The sequence below is a fragment of the Mercenaria mercenaria genome, chromosome 4 (genome assembly GCF_021730395.1).
Source record: "Mercenaria mercenaria strain notata chromosome 4, MADL_Memer_1, whole genome shotgun sequence".
NCBI lineage: Eukaryota > Metazoa > Mollusca > Bivalvia > Venerida > Veneridae > Mercenaria > Mercenaria mercenaria.
In genome coordinates, this window is record NC_069364.1 from 63,922,284 (window position 1) to 63,942,279 (window position 19,996).

The 19,996-nt window shown below is 35.4% G+C and overlaps 2 protein-coding genes across 2 annotated transcripts in view; one reads left to right on the plus strand and one right to left on the minus strand.

Moving 5' to 3' along the window:
• The window catches only part of LOC123553429 (uncharacterized), a 53,218-nt gene extending 41,733 nt beyond the window's left edge, over nt 1-11,485 (minus strand). The window contains exon 1 of the mRNA XM_053541506.1: nt 11,349-11,485. Within this exon, the coding sequence (XP_053397481.1) occupies nt 11,349-11,409 (61 nt within the window). The 5' untranslated portion in view covers nt 11,410-11,485. The remainder of the gene's footprint in view (nt 1-11,348) is intronic.
• A 5,364-nt stretch (nt 11,486-16,849) lies between these two features.
• LOC123553430 (neuroligin-4, X-linked-like) lies at nt 16,850-19,247 on the plus strand. The gene is made up of 2 exons (XM_045343143.2): nt 16,850-18,606; nt 18,794-19,247. The coding sequence occupies exons 1-2, from the start codon at nt 17,060-17,062 to the stop codon at nt 19,059-19,061; spliced, it is 1,815 nt and encodes a 604-aa protein (XP_045199078.2). The 5' UTR covers nt 16,850-17,059; the 3' UTR covers nt 19,062-19,247.
• Nucleotides 19,248-19,996: the final 749 nt, after the last annotated feature.

The following is a 19,996-nucleotide window of genomic DNA, read 5'->3' on the forward strand; positions in this document are numbered from 1 at the left end:
AATTGTGGTGATAAGGAAAAGAGCTATCGACATTTCCGTGGTGCAGCTATCGCCCGTTTCTACTTGTAAACACGTGAGTAAAATTTATATTTTATCTTATATTTTCATTGATAGAACGTTTTTTGAAAATCGGAGAATGTAGTTCCGTGTAACAACACTTTTACAACAGGTTGGCTGTAATTTCATTAAAAATTATGCAAATTGTGGTGCCAGGAGCTTTTTCTCCGAATTTGACAGTGGCATATTTTCATATCGGCCAGTATTCGAACACCATTCCGATGATTAGACACACTGTAAGAAACATACCTGCGCATGCAAATGGTGTAGAAATGAATTACACTTATTCCCATACACAAAAGAATTACGAAACATACAGTAAAATATTAAAACACGACTATTTTGGAAAATGGTGGCGCTATCATTCAAGTGGTGGCGCTATACAGTAGTTGGTGGCGCTGTTATATATGATTAGTGGCTGATATATTCAATTTTAATACATGAAAATGTCTGTTGCAAGCCACGGAAATTTCTACAATATTGGATGTTATCAACCTATCCCACACTACACCAAAATTACGTTACTCAACAAAATACTTGTAGTAACCTCTACATGATCGCAAAATAATCTACATGTATATGGATTTGACAGATTGTACATCTAAGCTCTATTGATTAATCATATTCAATCGATTGGAACTGAAATGCACTGTACTCACTTTTCAGAAAGAATTGTGACAGTAAGGTCTTTTGTTTACAATGACATGCAAAACGACGTATAAAAACAAAGGGAAGTAACATTCAGAATCTTAAATAACAAATAAATTCTACACTATCTTCAGATTATTTCCTGGACACAAATCTTTGTTTGAAATAAAAGTATTGCTGCTATTTTTCTTGACCTGAATTTAAAGTACACTTAGGTTTGTATTTAAGTAGAATATTTAAAGGTTAGAAATAATTCTACATTTAGTAACGTTTTAAACAATGGAAAATATTTACTTTGACTACAAGAGTCCCAAGGGTCTGTGAGTATTTTGTTTCTTTTTTTTTTCTTAGATAGAGAATGTTTCATCAAGGTAAATAAAACTATGATCGTGTTTTTCTTTCTTTAATACATAATTCCTTGCAGGAAAATTATCAGTTAGAGAATGTTGGTGTTTGTTTTGTTCCGGATGCGTTAGCAGTTCGTATTATTGTATGCCGTAACAGCGCCACCACTACTGTATAGCGCCATCACTAGAGTTATAGCGCCACCACTTTTAAAATCCTGGTATATTTCTTCTAACCTGAGATTCTATTATTCATGGTGTGTGCTTATATAGTTATTTATCATTTCTACACCATTTGCATGCGCAGGTATGTTCTTACAGTGTGTCTATACATCAGAATGGTGTTCGAATACTGGCCGATATGAAAATTTGCCACTGTCAGATTCGGGAGAAAAGCTCCTGACACCACAATTTGCATATTATTTTAATGAAATCACAGCCAACCTGTAGTAAAAGTGTTGTTACACGGAACTACATTCTCTGATTTTCGAAAAAAGTTCTATCAATAAAAATAGAAGATAAAATATAAATTTTACTCACGTGTTTACAAGTAGAAACGGGCGATAGCTGCACCACGGAAATGTCGATAGCTCTTTTCGTTATCACCACAATTTGGTGGTGGCGTTAGCGTTTAGTAGCCGTGCAGTTGTACAGTCTTTATAGAAGGTCATAAAAGGCCCATTTGTGTGAAATTATTTCAAAACTGGAACAGCAGTTTCACATATATATACATATCAGGAAAAGTGACCATGCCCTCTGGCATCCATGTGTTCATGCTCAGATGAGCTTAAAATGCAATTAATGTAAGAACATTTTTAATAAGATTTGAAAAAAAATACCAGTAAAATTTGACATGTATATGGAATAAGAAAGAAGACAGGGAATTTGATAAGTAGAGAGAGGGAATTTGCCTATTAACACAGACCATTCTGCTTTTTAATTTAAATATACCACAAATAGTTTTGCATAAAAAAGGAGTTTTGCATATCTTTCTAAAATGTGTTTATTTTATAAATTCATTTTTAATTTAGTATAGTTACTTAGACATGCACATGTGCAGATAATAAAATGAGGGTTCCAGAGACAAAATAGAAAGAAATTCATCATGCTCATCATATTTTCCAATTTGCAATCACATAACAATAAGATTTCAATTACAGAATTAGGTATAATTATACTTGCTATCAGAAGTCTAAAAGTGAAGAGACTTAAACTGCATAAAAATGTTTTATTAGCTGTTTAAGGGATTTGAACCTGTTTGAAGATAACCATAGACTTAAAGTAACTTTTACATATTTTGTTACCTTAAAAGAATAATGATGCACAAATTGTTATTAAGATAGTAGTATGGTATAGTTCAATCCTTCACCTTCATTTTGGTGTGAGGGGGCACTGTGAGTGTGGCCAAGTGGTTAAAGTCCCTTGCTTCAAATCACTTGCCCCTCATCAATGTGGGTTTGAATTGCACTAGAGGCGGAATTTACAGATTTTTCAATATATATGTTTACATATATTATGTACAAAGCCTGCTGTAATGAGATTTTTCTTCTGGGTTTAATGAATTGCTATTAAAAGACAAAGAAAATCTCCTATATAAGTGACCCCTCCCCCACCCACCCCTCAAATACCAGACTTTTTAATCCCCAATATACAAGATCCTGTCTGGTCAAGTCTGATAAGGGTCCATAAAACCCCTGTAGACTTGACATGTAGCCTTATTATTGTCAAAGAATCATAAATTTTATTGCCTACAGGTAAATTGGTTATTTCCTGTGTTTTGCATTGCTGTTGTTTTTTTTCTTTTTTCTTTTCAGAATGTACACAAAATTATTTTAACTGATAATATACTAATACTGATTGCTCAGTCATGTTGAGTAATGTCCTGGCCAGTTAAATTATAACTCTTATAGCAAAGCAATTCTCACTCCTTAACAATAAAATAATTATTTAAGAGAAATTACAAGTTTGTTTATTCAATGATAATGATCTTTTTATCAAAAGTAACAAAATAAAACCAGAAAAAAATGATAATTGCTGAATTTTATTAGAAATTAAAGAAGCGTTCAGTTGCATTTTAATAGATAAAAAAGGGATATGGACAGAAGGATTTTACATATTAAAAATGCATAATTCCCCTAGTGCTGTCTAAATAATGTTTCTTTTATGTATAATAAAATCCAGCAATAAAATTATATCATTGTTCAAAATACACATAATTTATTATTTCTAAAAGCTAAGTGCCTGGATGCATTTTTTACATTTTTCATAAAAAAAACAGCAATGATGAGATGTAATTGTTAAAAAACTTGATTTATTAAAAATATGATAAAAACACTGTTTTATCTTATAACTTTGTTTATTTAGCCCTAATTCAATCAAGCTTTCTAAACTCTTTATAAAGGTGAGAACTGATTTGCTGTAAAGTTGAGAAATATCACCTGCAATTTATTTACTGCACAGTAGCTTATTATGATAAACAGAAGCAAGTCTATCAATGGTCCAGACTTGTGTATTGGCCCTTACCTCCAATACCAGACCTTATCATCCCCATAGGCCACATACCAGGCACACCAGAATCAGTGTCTTTAATTATTACTTACTGTAACAGTAAAACAGAATTAAGTTAGCTCTGTGTATATTTAACTGTTCTTGAAAAAGGGTCACTAAAAAGCTCTATGGAGCTTATGTTAATTGTTTCACAAAGCAAAGGTAAATAAAAAATTACCTTTACCTGTACCTATTCCAACTTAGTTAAAATAATTGGACGTTCAGATTGTTCTATATTTGGGTGGTTTTCAAAATAATGAAGAAAACGTGGGACATAGAGCTGAAAACCTATTTCTTACGGTGGTCACCTATTTTATATGATAGCAAATACTTCAAATTTCAAGGAAATAACTTTGGGAAAGTGTTGAGAAAAAACTATCAGAAAATAGATCAGCTTTTAATTTGAAAGTTCAGTGAATTTCAATTGCAGTATGATTGGTGATAAATGTTGCAGTGTTTTATGATAAGGAAATATATTAACAGTTATATTTTCAACATATATGATAAGTAATAGGTTAGACTTACAAAGTCTGTTGAGATCAAAATAATCTGTAATAATATTAATTTCTTCATACTGACACTGACATTTTCTCAGAAAAACATTTTCTCTCTAGGCTCATCTCAACAGAGGCAAGAGATATTGTAAATTTTGTCAGAAAGTGGTATCAGAGAGGATTGATTTTATGGCCAAGTGCTTTACATTTAATGACTCTAACCACTGATGCCAGTCTAGTAATAGGTGTAATGTGTATGGTTTGAAACTTATTCAATCAAATGTTTGTGGACATTGGTTTTTAAAATCAGCCTTTCTGCACAAATCTGACATGAAAATAAATTTTACCTATAAAATTTTTTGCTTAATGAAAATTAATTAATATATTATTATAAAACCTATTTTTCCTCAAATTTTGAATGTTTAAAACATGCCAATTTCAAGAATGTCCAGTAATCTTAATTTCTAAAATTTTCAACTCAAAATTGAGTTCTATTGCAGATGCACAGGGGACACATACTGAAAATCAGTATAATATTCATTCATTATTAGTTTACTGTTCATAAAAAAAAATTCACAACAAACACATGCTTATTCAACAGCATGTGTTCCTTTAAATGAAAAATAAGTGACTTTAAACATAACCAACACATTGAAATCATTTATTCTACATGCACTGCTTACTGAGAGTAGAAAATGACAAAATGCCATGCATGGTAAAATGTGACAGTAAAATTCATACATACTTTATTATGTTACTAAGAAGATGCACAGGGGACAAACTGCAGCAAAATATATATTCATAGAATATGTTCATAGTAAGTATTTTTTTTCAACTACACAGTATTCACTTGTGAACATTTACATATATAGGTAAACTTAAGAGCTTGAGAAGCAAAAAAAAAATGATGTTTCCACTTTTTAACTTGAAAACTGGTTACTTCTGAAAAAATGCAAACAATGAATTTTAAATTGTCCAGAGTTTCTTATATAATGGTAGATTAAATGAATGTCAAAAAAGGGTGCACAGGGGACACCACTTTTGGCTTTGTGAATGTTGAACAGTCCTTAATATGTGAACTCCCTTTCAAAGAAAAATTTGAGCCGTGCCATGAGAAAACCAACATACTGGGTTTGTGACCAGCATGGATCCAGACCAGCCTGCCGTCCGAACAGTCTGATCAAGAACCATGCTGTTCGCTTTTAAAGCCTACTGGAATTAGAGAAACTGTTAGCGAGCAGCATGGATCCTGACCAGACTGCGCAGATGCGCAGGCTGGTCTAGATCCATGCTGGTCGCAAACCAATTATGTTGGTTTTCTCATGGCACGGCTCAAATAAAGTATAATCTAATTCTATTTAAAAAAAATAAAAGAAATCTGACACTTAACAACTAAAAAGTTACAAAGGGGACATTTTTGGGTGTATAGACATTCATCAAATGTCTGAGAAAGTTGATCTATTAAACAAAAAAAACATACTGTGTCTTCACAGCTGAAAGGATAAAGATCTTAGAAAAACATTAGGACTTTAGAAAACTAATGGGGTTATGAAATTGTAGTGTTCCACATTAAAATTTTGTACTTTTTCACTATATTTTTGTGAAGAGGGTTCCATCACAAGATGTGAAATATGGTGGAGAGTAGATGTTGTTTGGTAATGAAAAAAAAGAGAATTTTGCTTTAAATGTGCAGAGTTTAAGCTTACTGGAACCACACTCTCGAGTCCGCTTCTTGGAATAACCAGTACTAGTGTCATATGAGAAGTACTGACCCCATTGGGGCTTGAACCCATGACCACTGGATTGAGCTGAGCCAACAACTTACATACTACATAATTTAACATAAATCAATGAGGAACTCATGCGGACGCATTGGTTGATAGGGCTAATACGCTGTCCTACAGAGATGAAGGCCCCAGGTTCGATTCCTGGCAACTTCCATTGCGGTGTGACTTTGGGTAAGGCACTTTATCACGATTGCTTCAGTCGGCCCAGCTGTAAACGGGTACTCGCAAATTGCTGGGGGTAAGGTATAATTGGTTTTAAATGTTCTTAAAAAAGGGTCGGTCAAAAGCTCTACAGAGCTTATGTTCATTGTTTCACAAAGCAACGTTAGATAAAATTTACCTTTAACCGAATCCCCTTTTGATCAATGTAAGTTTTTTTTTTAAATTAATTTCAAAATTGTGACACAATAGGCATTTAAACCTATAGAATTTCATGGGTCAGCAGCGATGAAAATTTTATCAGAAATTAACTACTTCCAATATTTTGGTCTTTCGAGTGTTTAACGCAAGTGGGGACATTGCCCATACAGTATATATATTATCATATAAAAAAAATCTCAACATCTCCTCTGTTCCATATATATGGATCCCGTTTTAAATTTTTGGATTATATTCCAACTGAACATCTAATTACGGATCACTTTTTTCGAATTTCAGTAGTTGAAAACAGCTAATAAATCACAATTACAGCTGCTCAGTAGACCTAGATCTATATTGTAAAATTATGTCACTCTGGCCAGTCTTTGTCTGAAGTCTTAAGAGCATCCACACTACCAGTAGGTGTTATTAAACTGGTTGTATGTAATCTACTAGATCCATATTATATGTGGAAACAGATAAATAAGATAAACAAGTGACTGTCAGTCAGAAAGATCTAAAATCTACAATATTTTTTTATTTCAAAAGTGCAGATCTACTTACTTTCGATTTCGCAAGCTCCGCCATCTTGTCTCTCCAGGCGGCGAATGATGAAATTAAAACGTGCGAATCACGCTTTTCTCCAAAGGTGTAATTACACCGATAACAGATATTTGCCTATGGGTATGTCAAGCAACTTATTAGAGTCTTAAATTAACAAGAAGTTTTACTGAAAAATAATAGGACAGTTTTGAAATAAGCAACTCATTATTTGCACACCGCGGCCATGTTTTTCGTAGATTTTTAGACAAAAAGGTCATTTTCAGAGCGTGTAAATCTTATTATTTTGAGTAGCTATTCACAAACAACAGTCCCATGCACAATATTTAACACCTCTAGCAAGTTTTAAGACAATCTGATCCGTGAAAAAGATAAGTTACTGTGTTCTGCAGGTTTTTTTAGAAGCACCATAAAAGCCGGTAAAATACGTCAAATTGGGCATATTCAAATCAATATATTTAAATTTCAGGAATATAAAATCAAAATCAAATTATGTAAGTTACAAAAGCTGTCTTTGAGAATTAAATATGCAAAATTTTGCAAATATTGGACAAAGAATAAGCATTTGGGCAGGTTTTGAAAAACATATATAAACCGTGGACCTGGTCACGACCGTGTGATAATCACGCTACACCGGTCAACAATAGACAAATATGTATACTAGACTGCCTATAATCGATGGTTAATAATTCATTGTGTTTATTTTATTTGCAATTATTTTGGGTAAAAGATTCAAATAATTCTTATAAATACTATTAACTTTGTTAATATAATTAGATCATTGGTGATATTTCTACTCTGGCAAATTTCGTAACGGAGGATTTTTTTAACCATAAAGTTTTGTCCTAATGATTGTGTTAACTATTATATATGGTGGCTGAATTCTGCCATTTCGTGTTAGCGGGGTGAAAACACGACAGCACGAAAACACGAAAACTCGACAAAAACCTAATTTGTCGAGTTTTCGTGTCGGCGGGGCGAAAACACGACATAAAATACGCGAACACTCGACGTTTAGAGGGCGTCGACACGACAAATTTATCTGTCGAGTTTTCGTGTTGGCGGGTATAAATATATCGTGTTTTCGTGTTTTCGCCCCGGCGGCACGACAACACGAAAACGCGACGAATATTTTCAGACATAAAAAAAACGATGTTATTCTGAAACTAGTGGCAAAGGGTTTTAGAAGCATTTTTCTTTCTATTCGAACGGCCAGTCAATTCAGAATTTATCTATATTCGCTTTTGATTTAATCATATTTTATTGCTCTTTGATATATTATTACAATTACAATTCAAACATACATAATCAAAGGGCAAAAGGGTCGGACAACAAGTTCTGACAACATTAGAGACTGTCCTTCCCTTTATTTTCTAAAGCTGCATTAGGAGATTTGGTATTATAAAACAATACAATAATATGTCAGATGCCAGTTATCGTTTTAAGAATAAAATGTGTATGTAAAATAGACCCGGTTCCAGAAATATTTCATTGGGATGCGGTGAGCGGCAACAGTAGTCTGGCAACAGTTAAAGAATGAAGGCGGCATCGGGGTGGGGTTAGGTATGGAAGTGGGTAACCCCTCATGTTAGGTAGGTCAGGGCGTGTCCGCCTGGAAATGTTTGAAATATATGAATAAAGTGGTGGCCCCTTCTGCAGTTTTCGAGTTCAAATTTTGAGGTGCGGGTTATCCCCCTCCTGAGAGTGGAATCACAGGGTCTCTCCCTTGTCATTTTTGAAATATAGGTATGAAATTGTGGTCCCTGTTGCATTTCTGTCCAATGATACGAGGTACGTGAGGGGATCATGCCTCCTATTTAGTGGGTCAGATGGTTGTGCGCATGTCTAACGGAAGATGCCAAAGCGAAAACACAAAAACTCGACAAATAAGATATTTGTCGTGTTTTCGAGTTTTCATGTTTTCGTGCCGACTGGGCGAAAACACGAAAACACGACAAACCCCGCCGAAACGAAAACACGACAGCACGACAAATAAAGGGCGCCAAAACGACATATTCTTGCATAAAAAATTCTTTTTTTCACTGGATCCACCCATGTATTAACGGGAGAAAAATCGTGTACAAACAAGGCAATTCACGTGCTGTTAATACTCGATTTTTATTTTTGAAATGCTTTCCCAGGGACGTATATGTATTTCTGCGCAGATTGACATCTGGTATCTGCGTCTTGTTTCTTTCATAAAAACCTCTTCTTGAAGCATTAAAGATGCAATCTAAACCATAGAATGTTTTACTGTATCAGTAACTAACGCCAAATGCGCTGCCCCCAACAATGTTCGTACTCGTTTCTTCCCTTGTTTACGCCCCTTTTTAGAACTCGGCGTCAATTCAGATTTTGTAGGCAACCGTGAATGTTAAAGAATCGCGTGTTTACCTGTGCGATTCTTTGTTTTTGGGAATCATATTTATGATTTTGGTAAGTATCAGTCGGTATGTTTTTATCTTATTTCTCGAAGAATTTATATAAACAGATTGGAAGCTTGACACTATGTTCGTACTCATCCGTACTCCAACTGTGTCCGTACTCAATATACCTCGAATGTAAAGTTATTATTCTTGAAATTGTGATCGAGTCCACCAAATTGTGAAATGATATGAACAGTTATTGGTAATTTTATTTTTGTAATAACGAGAGATAAAAAATCGCTTAAAAACCTTCAGGATGTGCTTTTGATAGTGTTGTTTATTTCTGGGCCCTGGATACGGATATTTAAAACATGTCGTGGGTGCGAGAACGAGTTTCAGAGACACATTGAATGAGTGACGAGTGAAATGAGTTGATAAAAATAAAATACTTAGATGAGGACTCGCAGAAAACAAAAGACTTAGATGAGGATTAGCAGGAAACAAAAGACTTAGATTAGGACTCGCAGGAATCAAAAGACTTAGATTAGGACTCGCAGGAAACAAAATACTTAGATTAGGACTCATAGGAAACAAAAGACTTAGATTAGGACTCGTAGGAAATAAAAGACTTAGATTAGGGCTCGCAGGAAACAAAAGACTAGATTAAGACTCACAGGAAACAAAAGACAAAGACTTTGATTAGGACTCGCAGAAACAAAAGAATTAGATTAGGACTCGCAGAAAAAAAGACTTAGATTAGGACTCGCAGGAAACAAAAGACTTATATTAGGACTCGCAGGAAATAAAAGACTTCGATTAGGACTCGCAGGAAACGAAAGACTTAGATAAGGACTTGCAGGAAATAAAAGACTTAGATTAAGGCTCGCAGGGAAAAGGATTAAACTATTTAAAAAGATTATCGTGCGACAAAATCGTTTTAGAAGCGGATGTATTTATACTCATATCGATTCTCAGTAAGTTTATTGTGTAAACAATCATTTGTTGATCAACAAAAACGACTGATGTTTTCAGTCTATGACAGCTACATAGAGGCGTGTTGTGTTACAGTTCATTTCTAAAGAAAACATCCACACTCAACAATTAGAAGTCCAAAAATTAAGCATTTTCCTCAGTCCTTCAATCAAAAAGTCAAGTTCAATGTCGGGATTATGTAGCAGTTAATATAGTTTCAAATGTTGGACGCGAGCTCAAAGCGTCAAAATCTGAAAATAAAGATGAATCTGAAGGATTAAGACACGGTTTCCTTTTAAAAAAAAATAATTGCGGATCTGTGCTGTGGTGGTATTCAAATTGCATTTTTATGATTTTTTCAAACAAGCATTCATATCAGCTGACCTAGGTCAAATGCAGGACTGCTAATGCCGACAAAGCCATTATTTAGCGAAGATTACTGAAACAGTAATCTACTAAAAAAAATCAGTGAGCAATGCTAAATATTTTAAAATGCTTCATGCCAATTATTTAATGCATATTGTCAAATGCTAAATGCCAAATATTATATCCAATATACTTGGAACCATATGCCAAATGTTACATGTTAAATAAAAAATACTGAATGTCAAATGGCAAACGCTTGTTTTGGATTTGTATCCCCTAATTTTCATTTATCTGAAATAAACGGTTATCTAGTTGTAGCATGTTTTATCAGCCATGCAAACGTGGGACAGAAAAATGATCATACTCTTTTAAAAAAGACAAACTCATATTTTTGAAGAGACAATTTATATTACTTAAAGGCCAGAGACTACTTCGATTATTTAAGTATGCACATGACACACCCATTGCAAAAATGATTAATTCAACAAAAAATATTTATTTTTAAATTTCAGGGTTCCGCTATTTCTGCATATACATGAATATATACAAGTTTTACAGTTCTAGGATTATAGTATGGTATAAAACACTTTGAACTGTCCGGAACGATTATCCTCTTTGGAAGCCTTTTCGGTATTATATGGCATATGTCACTAAAATGGCAAATCTTTGGTAGCATGATACACCTGTTTTATTTATTGTAAAACGAATTTTCTGTAGATTTGGTTCAATATACGTTAACCTGGATCTAAACTTTAACTGCCTAAATAAATGACCTGCGAAATGCTAAACCTTAACAGCCTAAATAACTTACCTGCTAATTGCTAAACCTTTACTACTTAAATAACTTACCTGCGAAATGTACAGCTAGTGAAATAAGAACTAACTCAATTATAGGAATATGTAATTCCATTTTATCTTTAATGCAAACCAGTTTTCGCACAGCAAAAGACAGTCATATCTATGTATGACGTTACCTTGACATTTTTAAGGACATGATTAAAACTTTAACGGCTTATCTGTTGCGGCCACGATCTAAACTAACACCTTTTCCATTTAAAGGACATGTCCTGTTTTATATTCATTTTTGTTATATTTCTATTACGTTTTGTTTGAAAATGCACAGAGCATCCTGCGTTACTATGCTAAAAGGCACTTATAATATACTTGTAAACAGATTGTTTTGTTCTGTTACATTTTTTTGTTGGATTTAACGTCGCATTGACACAATTATAGGTCATATGGCGACTTATAGCTTTGATGGTGGAGGAAGACCCCAGGTGCCCCTCCGTGCATTATTTCATCACAAGCGGGCAGCTAGGTAGAACCACCGACCTTCCGTAAGCCAGCTGGATGGCTTCCTCACATGAAGAATTCGACGCACCGAGTGAGGCCCGAACCCACATCGATGAAGGGCAAGTGAACTGAAGTCAGCGACCTCAGCAACTCGGCCACGGAGGCCCTTGTTCTGTTTCTGTTACTGGGTTATGTACAAGTACCTACTGATACTCCGCAAATAACTGCCAACTCCTCCTTATGAATCAAAAGTAGGGACGAAATATTATAGACACAATGCCATTTTTCACGAGGAAATATACCTCGTCCGGGTATCAAACGATCCACGAGTGCCTTCGTTTTGTTTTAGTTTGGTTTGATGCCGCTTAGACATTCATCTGTCATATGGCGAGTTTCTAGCTTTCGATGGTGGAAAAAGACCCAAGGTACCCATCAAGGCATTATTTCAGGCACAAGGGTGCACCTTGGTAGAACACCGAGTTTGCAGTGAATTTTTGAAACGCGGAAGTTAAATGTTATCACTTCCCTCTCGTTTATTCAAATTCTTTTTTATCTTATTTATCTTTTTGTTTTAAATTTAGTATTAATTGATTCATTTTATAGTGCTGTTTTAAAACAGACCCTGAGTGGTCCCGGAGCCAAAGTTGAAAATGACAGCGATTTAGCGGCTATATCCATATTAATATTCACGTTTTCCAATTTTGAAAAAAATACAAATGATTATAAATTGTGGAAGTTTTTATCTGAGTGTTAAATATGAATGCGGTCAAATGCTGACAAAATCTTAGCAATATATTCACTCTAAAGCTGTTTGCCGTCAACGCTTAGAAAGCAAAGACGTGGCGACGTAATACGTAATGTTTGACGTTCCATTACGCCTTCTTGACCTTAATATGAAACTAATAAAACCTCATAAACTCCTTATTCATGAGATGTTAATATCATGTACTGATGTAAAAAAAGATGAAACTGCATTTGGTGAAATATATGTATGCAAATAAATGAAGAAGCTGGTCGTAGAAACATCATTTACCTGCTGGCAGTAAGATCTACAGGAAACTGATAAACTGATTTTAGTGACACAATACTGGCAGTATTATATGTAGGATTCTGATAGACAAAATACATTATGCCAGTAACATCAAACTGGTATAGCAGCATTTTAAAGTGCTGCAATTGCTTGTAGTAGCAGTTAACTGCTATAGTATTACATGCAATTAACTGCTGTAACTGTTGGCGGTTAACTGCTAAAAGTATTGGCAGTAGCAGCAGTTGCTACTGCTGTACTGTCAACTTCACGCCGATGCAATATTGTCAATTTCGTTCCAGATGGGTGTATTTCAAGGTCAGAGTTTAGACTTCAGAATGAAAACTCCCATAACATTTACGGCAAGATCAGAAGAAGCCATTGAAAACAAGTACATCAACATTCCACGAAAAAGTAAAGTGTTTGTTAAAATAAGTTCATTTAAAAATCCTCTTTTGAAACAACAACAACAATAGACTGCTGACGCCATCCCCACTAAAAGTTAACCAGGACGAGTAAGAACAATAGAATGCTATCAAAAAGAACTAGTTTTAAATAAACAGAAGTACAGAAAGACAGTTTTTGACCAGGTAGATAGTGATGCATAGGAAACATGGATATACACTGTTAGCAACAACTGACAGACAGACAGAAAACCAGTTGAAAATAGGGGCACCGCGTTGGAACGGTCAGTTACCTATATAAAGGAAACTGGGGGGGGGGGGGGGGGGGGGGGGGGGGTGAGGTGTTAACGCGTTTAGGGCATGCCAACCTCACGCTTACCCTATTCTCAATAAGTTAAAAACGACAATGTTAATAAAATACCAACAATAAACAAGACCATATGCGCAACACAACACTAAATGGACAGTCAATAAAATGCCAACAAATAAAGAGTACATACGCATCACAAAATATGAGAGAGACAGAATACAAGTTGAAAACAAGGACACCGCCCTGGAACGGTCAGTGACCTATATAAAGGAAACTGGGGGTTTAAACGCGTTTAGGGCATGCCAACCTCGCACCTACCCTATTTTCAACAAGTTAGACAACACAATGTAAATAAACTCCCCGCTGAGAAAGGCTCTAAAATTAGCGCAAAATACTAGATTAATTAAGTAAACCATAAAATCAAGGTAAGACTAAGGTATAATGTACTCAACAACTTGTTTGAAGTCAGAGCGCCAAGAGCCTTACTTTTAAGGGCACGACTAAGAAAGCTGCCCCGTCCGTTGTATATAGGATTTAGGAGAAAAGCATCATAGAGTCTTACACTTTATTAGTCATCGCACCATCAAATAGGAAGGCGTAGCGATTAACTGTAGAGGGGTCAATCACTAAACATGTACTGTGCTTCACGATTTTCGCACCGTGTCCTATTTTGATAAACTTTTTAACCAATTTTACAAGTATTTGATTAAAATAAGGACTATGTTTAATTTTCCGAATTTTATAAACTACATCTCCATAGTATTCCGGGTGTGTAAAAACAAGGAAGAATATCCAACAGGGAAAGCCACGTTCCAAAAATGCAGCATCCACAAAGGCACACACGAACAACACTCGCACCACACACACACACACACACACACACGCACGCACGCACGCACGCACACACACACACACACACACACACACAAAATAAACACACAAAGACAAAACAAACAAATACAGGAACACAGTAAGTAAGTCCAAGTTTTAAAAGTGTTTTAGGTAAGTATTGTATTTTTCTAACAGTTGCGATGATCTGTAGTAAAATGTACTGAAACCCTGTTGTAATAATTTCTCGGTGATATGCAGATTTCTATCATTAAAATCCTCTATCTTCGAGAAGCTCTTCAAAACGAATAAGTTGTGAAATATAGCCATCGTATGATGATTTTTTTTAAAATTACTTTCCTTTTATGTTACTATAAATAGCTTATTTTGAAACTTTTTTATTATTGGCCGTAGGGAAAAACTGAGACAACTTTTTTGTAGTACAACATGGATGGTACCTCCAATTTTTAGGAATATTTTGACATACCTGTACATGGTAAGGATTTTTTCCGGACTTAGAATTTATTTGGAATTTCTTTTCTTTGTTGTTCCTGCTCTATGGGCTTCAACAGTCAAGTTCTTTAAATTTTATTCCAATCCTCTGTTGTAACCCTTCGGGCGTATATTGCCTGCTTGGCGGAGCTCTTGTTTAAGAAATGGAAGAACTCAATCTTAAACGGAATATTTGTCTTTTCTTAAGTTTCTATGCAATAAAAAAGAACAGAAAAAAAACAACAAATAAAAAAAAAATACAAAGAAAAGAAAAAATCAAATTACGTTGCTTTTCTTTTATTCATGTTTTTTTGTTTGGTTGAAAATATGAATTTTTAAAGAATAGATTTTACAAGAATTAAAAAGGCTGCGATTTCAATTATGGTATATGCAATTCAAAGGTTGTTATTTCAATGGGTATATTGTTAACACACAAGATACGTAAAAATAAGTCTCCATTCGATTGTTAAAGACAAATTTTAATCTTTAAACTAGATTTTAAACGTTCACATACAATGATAAAATCGCAACGTCACTGTTTCTCAAGCAATGTCCTGCGCGAAAAGAAGTTATGGTCCGGATTTGATTTCATCATGTAAATAAAATGCAGAGCCACTGCTGCGAAACTTTGAGTTAAAGGTCAATGGAGTAGGTTCAGTTTCTGCAGCAAACCTACTGTTTGACTATGCAAGACAGGAAAAAGAGTTTTTCTCGGGTTTATGAGCGCAGGGGACTAACCAACACCCTGTAAATTCGTCTACAGATTTAAACAAGCTAATTTGCGTAATGGCAATCATTCAATAAAGAGGAATAGTAGCACTTGTATATTCTATGAAAACATAACCTTTCCGCTTAGCTCAATAAGGAGAGTGCAGATCTGCGGACCGTGTTGATCTTGATCCCTAGTGAGGCTTATGTTCTTCATGAGAATTTGACATTGTGTCTAAAATCATGCGTCTTTCATCTCTGATACAATGATCCATGTGTATTAGTTGGCAGTTACTTGCGGAGAACAAGTTAGTGCTGGTACAGAATCCAGGAACGCTAGTTAGGTTAAATAACTGAAAACCTATTGGACAAGGCACTAAGTACAAAACTATATTAAATAAATCTAAAAAAATAAACAACAAGATGTATCATACAAATGTTATCCAAATATAAAGGGATATAACTGAACTGTATCTCGTAACTGGACATAACTACTGTCCTGTTATGTTCAAGACGACTGTGTCGAATTAACTTTAAATCAGACCATCTCCTTGGCGACATGCCTGCCTCTTTCACAACAGAGCTGCCTCTCGCAACAAAATGTATATATTTCTTCTAAAAAAAAGTTTTTGGTACACATTTTAATTCCAAATGTAATGTATACATAAGAACTATCTCAAGCCTACTCGGATTCCTTCTTGAGATCAGTTTAAAGGCAACAATTTGACTATGAAAAGTGCTTTCATAACGAAATGGCCCTCTTCACAGCTAAATCAGCATCGCCACAGCCACAGATCGAGAATAAATTCGCTAACTTTAAGTTTTCTGGAAAGTTAAATCTCATCTACATCGCCTACCATTCCCCGATTTTTGATATGTAAAAATGCAAAATAACTGATGACGTCCGCCTTTGTTTACGACAAGTACTAGCTCGGAAGTTGCGACAGAACGATTTACCGTATACCTCTGAAAGAGGTAGCACTATTGTTTACCAGGTAGTTGCACCTCATAGATACATGGTCATGGACATCATGAGGGACATGAGAACGGTTAATCAATTAGAGTGAAATATAATTTATCTAAGTTCACTACAATGTCTTTAAAATCGAATACAGCCTGCTGTTTTATTGCCTAATGTCTAGTTGCGTTCTATGCTCCGAAAGAATCTTCTAATAGATTGCTTTATTCCAGTTGCAAAAAATATCATATAAATATCTTTATCAATATACAAACTTTATTATATTTTATATTATATTAACACACATATGTATAAAGTCATTAAACAGTATACAATGTATTTGAAAAACGGTAAACAGCTTTCACCCTTGACTGAGCATGTTTGCATCAGGTTGCATCCACCTGTCTTTATAACATTTAGCATAAACTACTTAATGTGCTGCATAATTTAGTTTACCTCATTTGCTGGTTTTTATTAATCTCATCACCATCGGTAACGTTGTATGAGTTCTATATGTTACGGTTCTGATAGCTGTTAACAATGTTTCCATGTAAAATACGTCTTTCGTGTTTCCTTCAACTGTCGTTAATGACCGGAGTTTTAACTGCCCTACATGAGATTTCTGTTTCTACTAATGTTGGGACTATAATTGGAAATATGGAGATCGTAGAATTTGACGGAGAAAGCAGGTACGTTCAACGTTTCTTGGGAATTCCATACGCCAAGCCCCCAGTAGGAGAACGACGTTTCGAGCGACCGGAGCCGTTTGGGAAATTTTCTGATACGCACAACGCTACATTTCACAGACCACACTGCCTGCAAACAATTCCTCTGTTTTATGAACACCTGGAAGATTTTGATAAAAGCGAGGATTGTCTTTATCTGAATTTATATATACCAGGGAACACCACTTCGAGAGAAAATAAATTTGCAGTGATGATTTACGTGCATGGAGGTAGTTACGCCATCGGAGGTGCTGATATCTACTCAGGGGACATACTCAGCACATTCAACGACGTCATTGTTGTTACAGTTAATTACCGATTGAATGTGTTTGGATTTCTAAGTAATGGGACAAAATCTTCGGGAAACTTCGGCTTATGGGATGCAAGGATGGCTATTCAATGGGTACATGATCATATCAGAACATTTGGTGGGGATCCCGAACGTGTGACACTCTTTGGAAATTCCGCAGGCGGTTCTGGAGTGATGTATCAAGCCATGAATCCTAAGAACAAGGGATTGTTTCAAAGGATTATATCACAAAGTGGAACTAGTTTGGCATTCTGGGCATCTCAAAGAAATCCGTCTGACTTATATTTTCAATATATCAAAGACGTAGGTTGCGATTTAATCGAATTCGAACTGATAGCAAAATGTCTGCGCAATAAACCTGCCGAAGAATTACAGACAGAATCTTTCAATTTCGTTCCATCCGTTGATAGGGATTTTGTTCTACAAGAACCTGCAAGCCTACTTTCAGGTGATTCTCTAGCAGGCAAGTCTGTCTCAGAATTCTTTGCGGAAATAGATCTTATAGATGGAGTAACGAGTAGCGACGGGGCAGTGAGTGTACCTACCTGGCAGGCACAGTTAGAGAAAAAGAACATAGATATCAGTATGGGTGTTCCTAGAAGCTATTTTGAGAAAGTTCAGGTACCTGCGAGACTGACGGGGGTATTTGGGGATACATCAGCTGTACTGACCGAAACGGTTATACATCAATATACAGACTGGGCTCGTCCTGATGATCCTGTAGCTACAAGAGAAAATATGATTGATTTGGAATCTGATACTTGGTTTTTCGTTCCTGCAATAGAAGCTGTACAGAAGCACAGCGCCATTTTGAAAAAGTCAACTTCATTCTTTTATGTATTTGATCAAAAACCGAGCTTTGTTCCTATACCAAAATGGCTGAAAGGGGCGACACATACAATGGACGTTGCCTATGTCTTCGGACTCCACGAATCACTTGAAAGAAAGTTAATAGACGATCAGGATGCTATAGAGCCTTTTAAAGTTACCCAAGATGACATTAAATTGTCGAGGAGTTTAATGGCAATGTGGAGTAATTTTGCAAAAAGCGGGTAAGATAACACATTCGTATTTCTTTAGCTTTACAATTAAGTATGCATAATAATTGCTTTATTTGTATACCACTAGATTCTATCTGCATTTATAAATCAAAAGCATTGAAATCAATTTCTCAGCATATTAAGTCGACTTTTAACTATCAGAATAAGCCGTTCTAACGTTTTCAGTCTATTTTTACAGAAATCCGAATTCACCCGTTTCTACTGCAACTATTGACTGGCCTCAGTTTGACAGCAAAGATCAGAAATATCTTATCCTGTCGGTAAACATGACGTCACAATCCGTGAAGAACCACCCAATGGCAACACGTGTAGCATTCTGGAAAGATTTAGTTCCTGTTCTCAGAAGAAGATGTAAAGTTGCACCTCTTACCTCAGATGCGCCTATGCTGTCTGTCTGGCTATCAAGTACTGCGTTGATACTGTTTGTATGCAGTATATTTCTGTAACATTAAAAATGACGTATGATACTTTCGAGTGATTCAAGAAAATATATTATATCAGTACAAGCCAATAGATTGTAAAGAGCCACGTGGTAAGACTTACGGTGAGATCCACGATACTGGATGAACGATGATATTGTTCTATATATGAGCCGTGCCATGGGAAAACCAACATAGTGGCTTTGCGACCATCATGGATCCAGACCAGCCTGCGCATCCGCGCAGTCTGGTCAGGATCCATGCTGTTCGCTTTTAAAGCCTATTGAAATTGGAGGAACTGTTAGCGAACAGCATGGATCCTGACCAGACTGCGCGGATGCGCAGAATGATCTGGATCCATGCTGGTCGCAAACCCACTATGTTGGTTTTCTCATGGCACGGCTCATATGTACTTTTGTAATGTAGCTAGTGTCCAAATAGCGTCTTCCCTTGTTTTGTATGCTTTAACATTTATAATGTTTCCATGTAGTGTGCATCTGTTCTGGTGTATTTTGGCGTTTCTGCCAGCCTGTATTTCGTCGCTTACCTTCATGCTTATGTTTGTAAGTGCATTCTAACAAGTGCTTCATAATTGTCACGTTAGGAATATACGAACGTGTGCATGTGTATTTGCTTTCGTCATATATGAGGAGCTGCGTTCCGTGTCCATATTAATAATCCGTGTGTTTTGTTCTCTCGGAAGCTTGCCGACCTAATGCTTTATTACCCCTACTTAATTGTTTAGATTTTTGTACATTTAGTTTAGACATAGTTCCTCTCCAGTGTAGTCGTTTTTATCTATTGTGTCTTGAGAAATTCAACATTAGATCTATATATCTAAACAGATGTATTAAACCGTTTTCATGTTTTTATTTGTATCTTATGTATAGATTTTGTTTACGCATAACTCCATGCAGTGATTTGAACTGGAATCTTTCTCGTTTACAAGAATTACATTATAC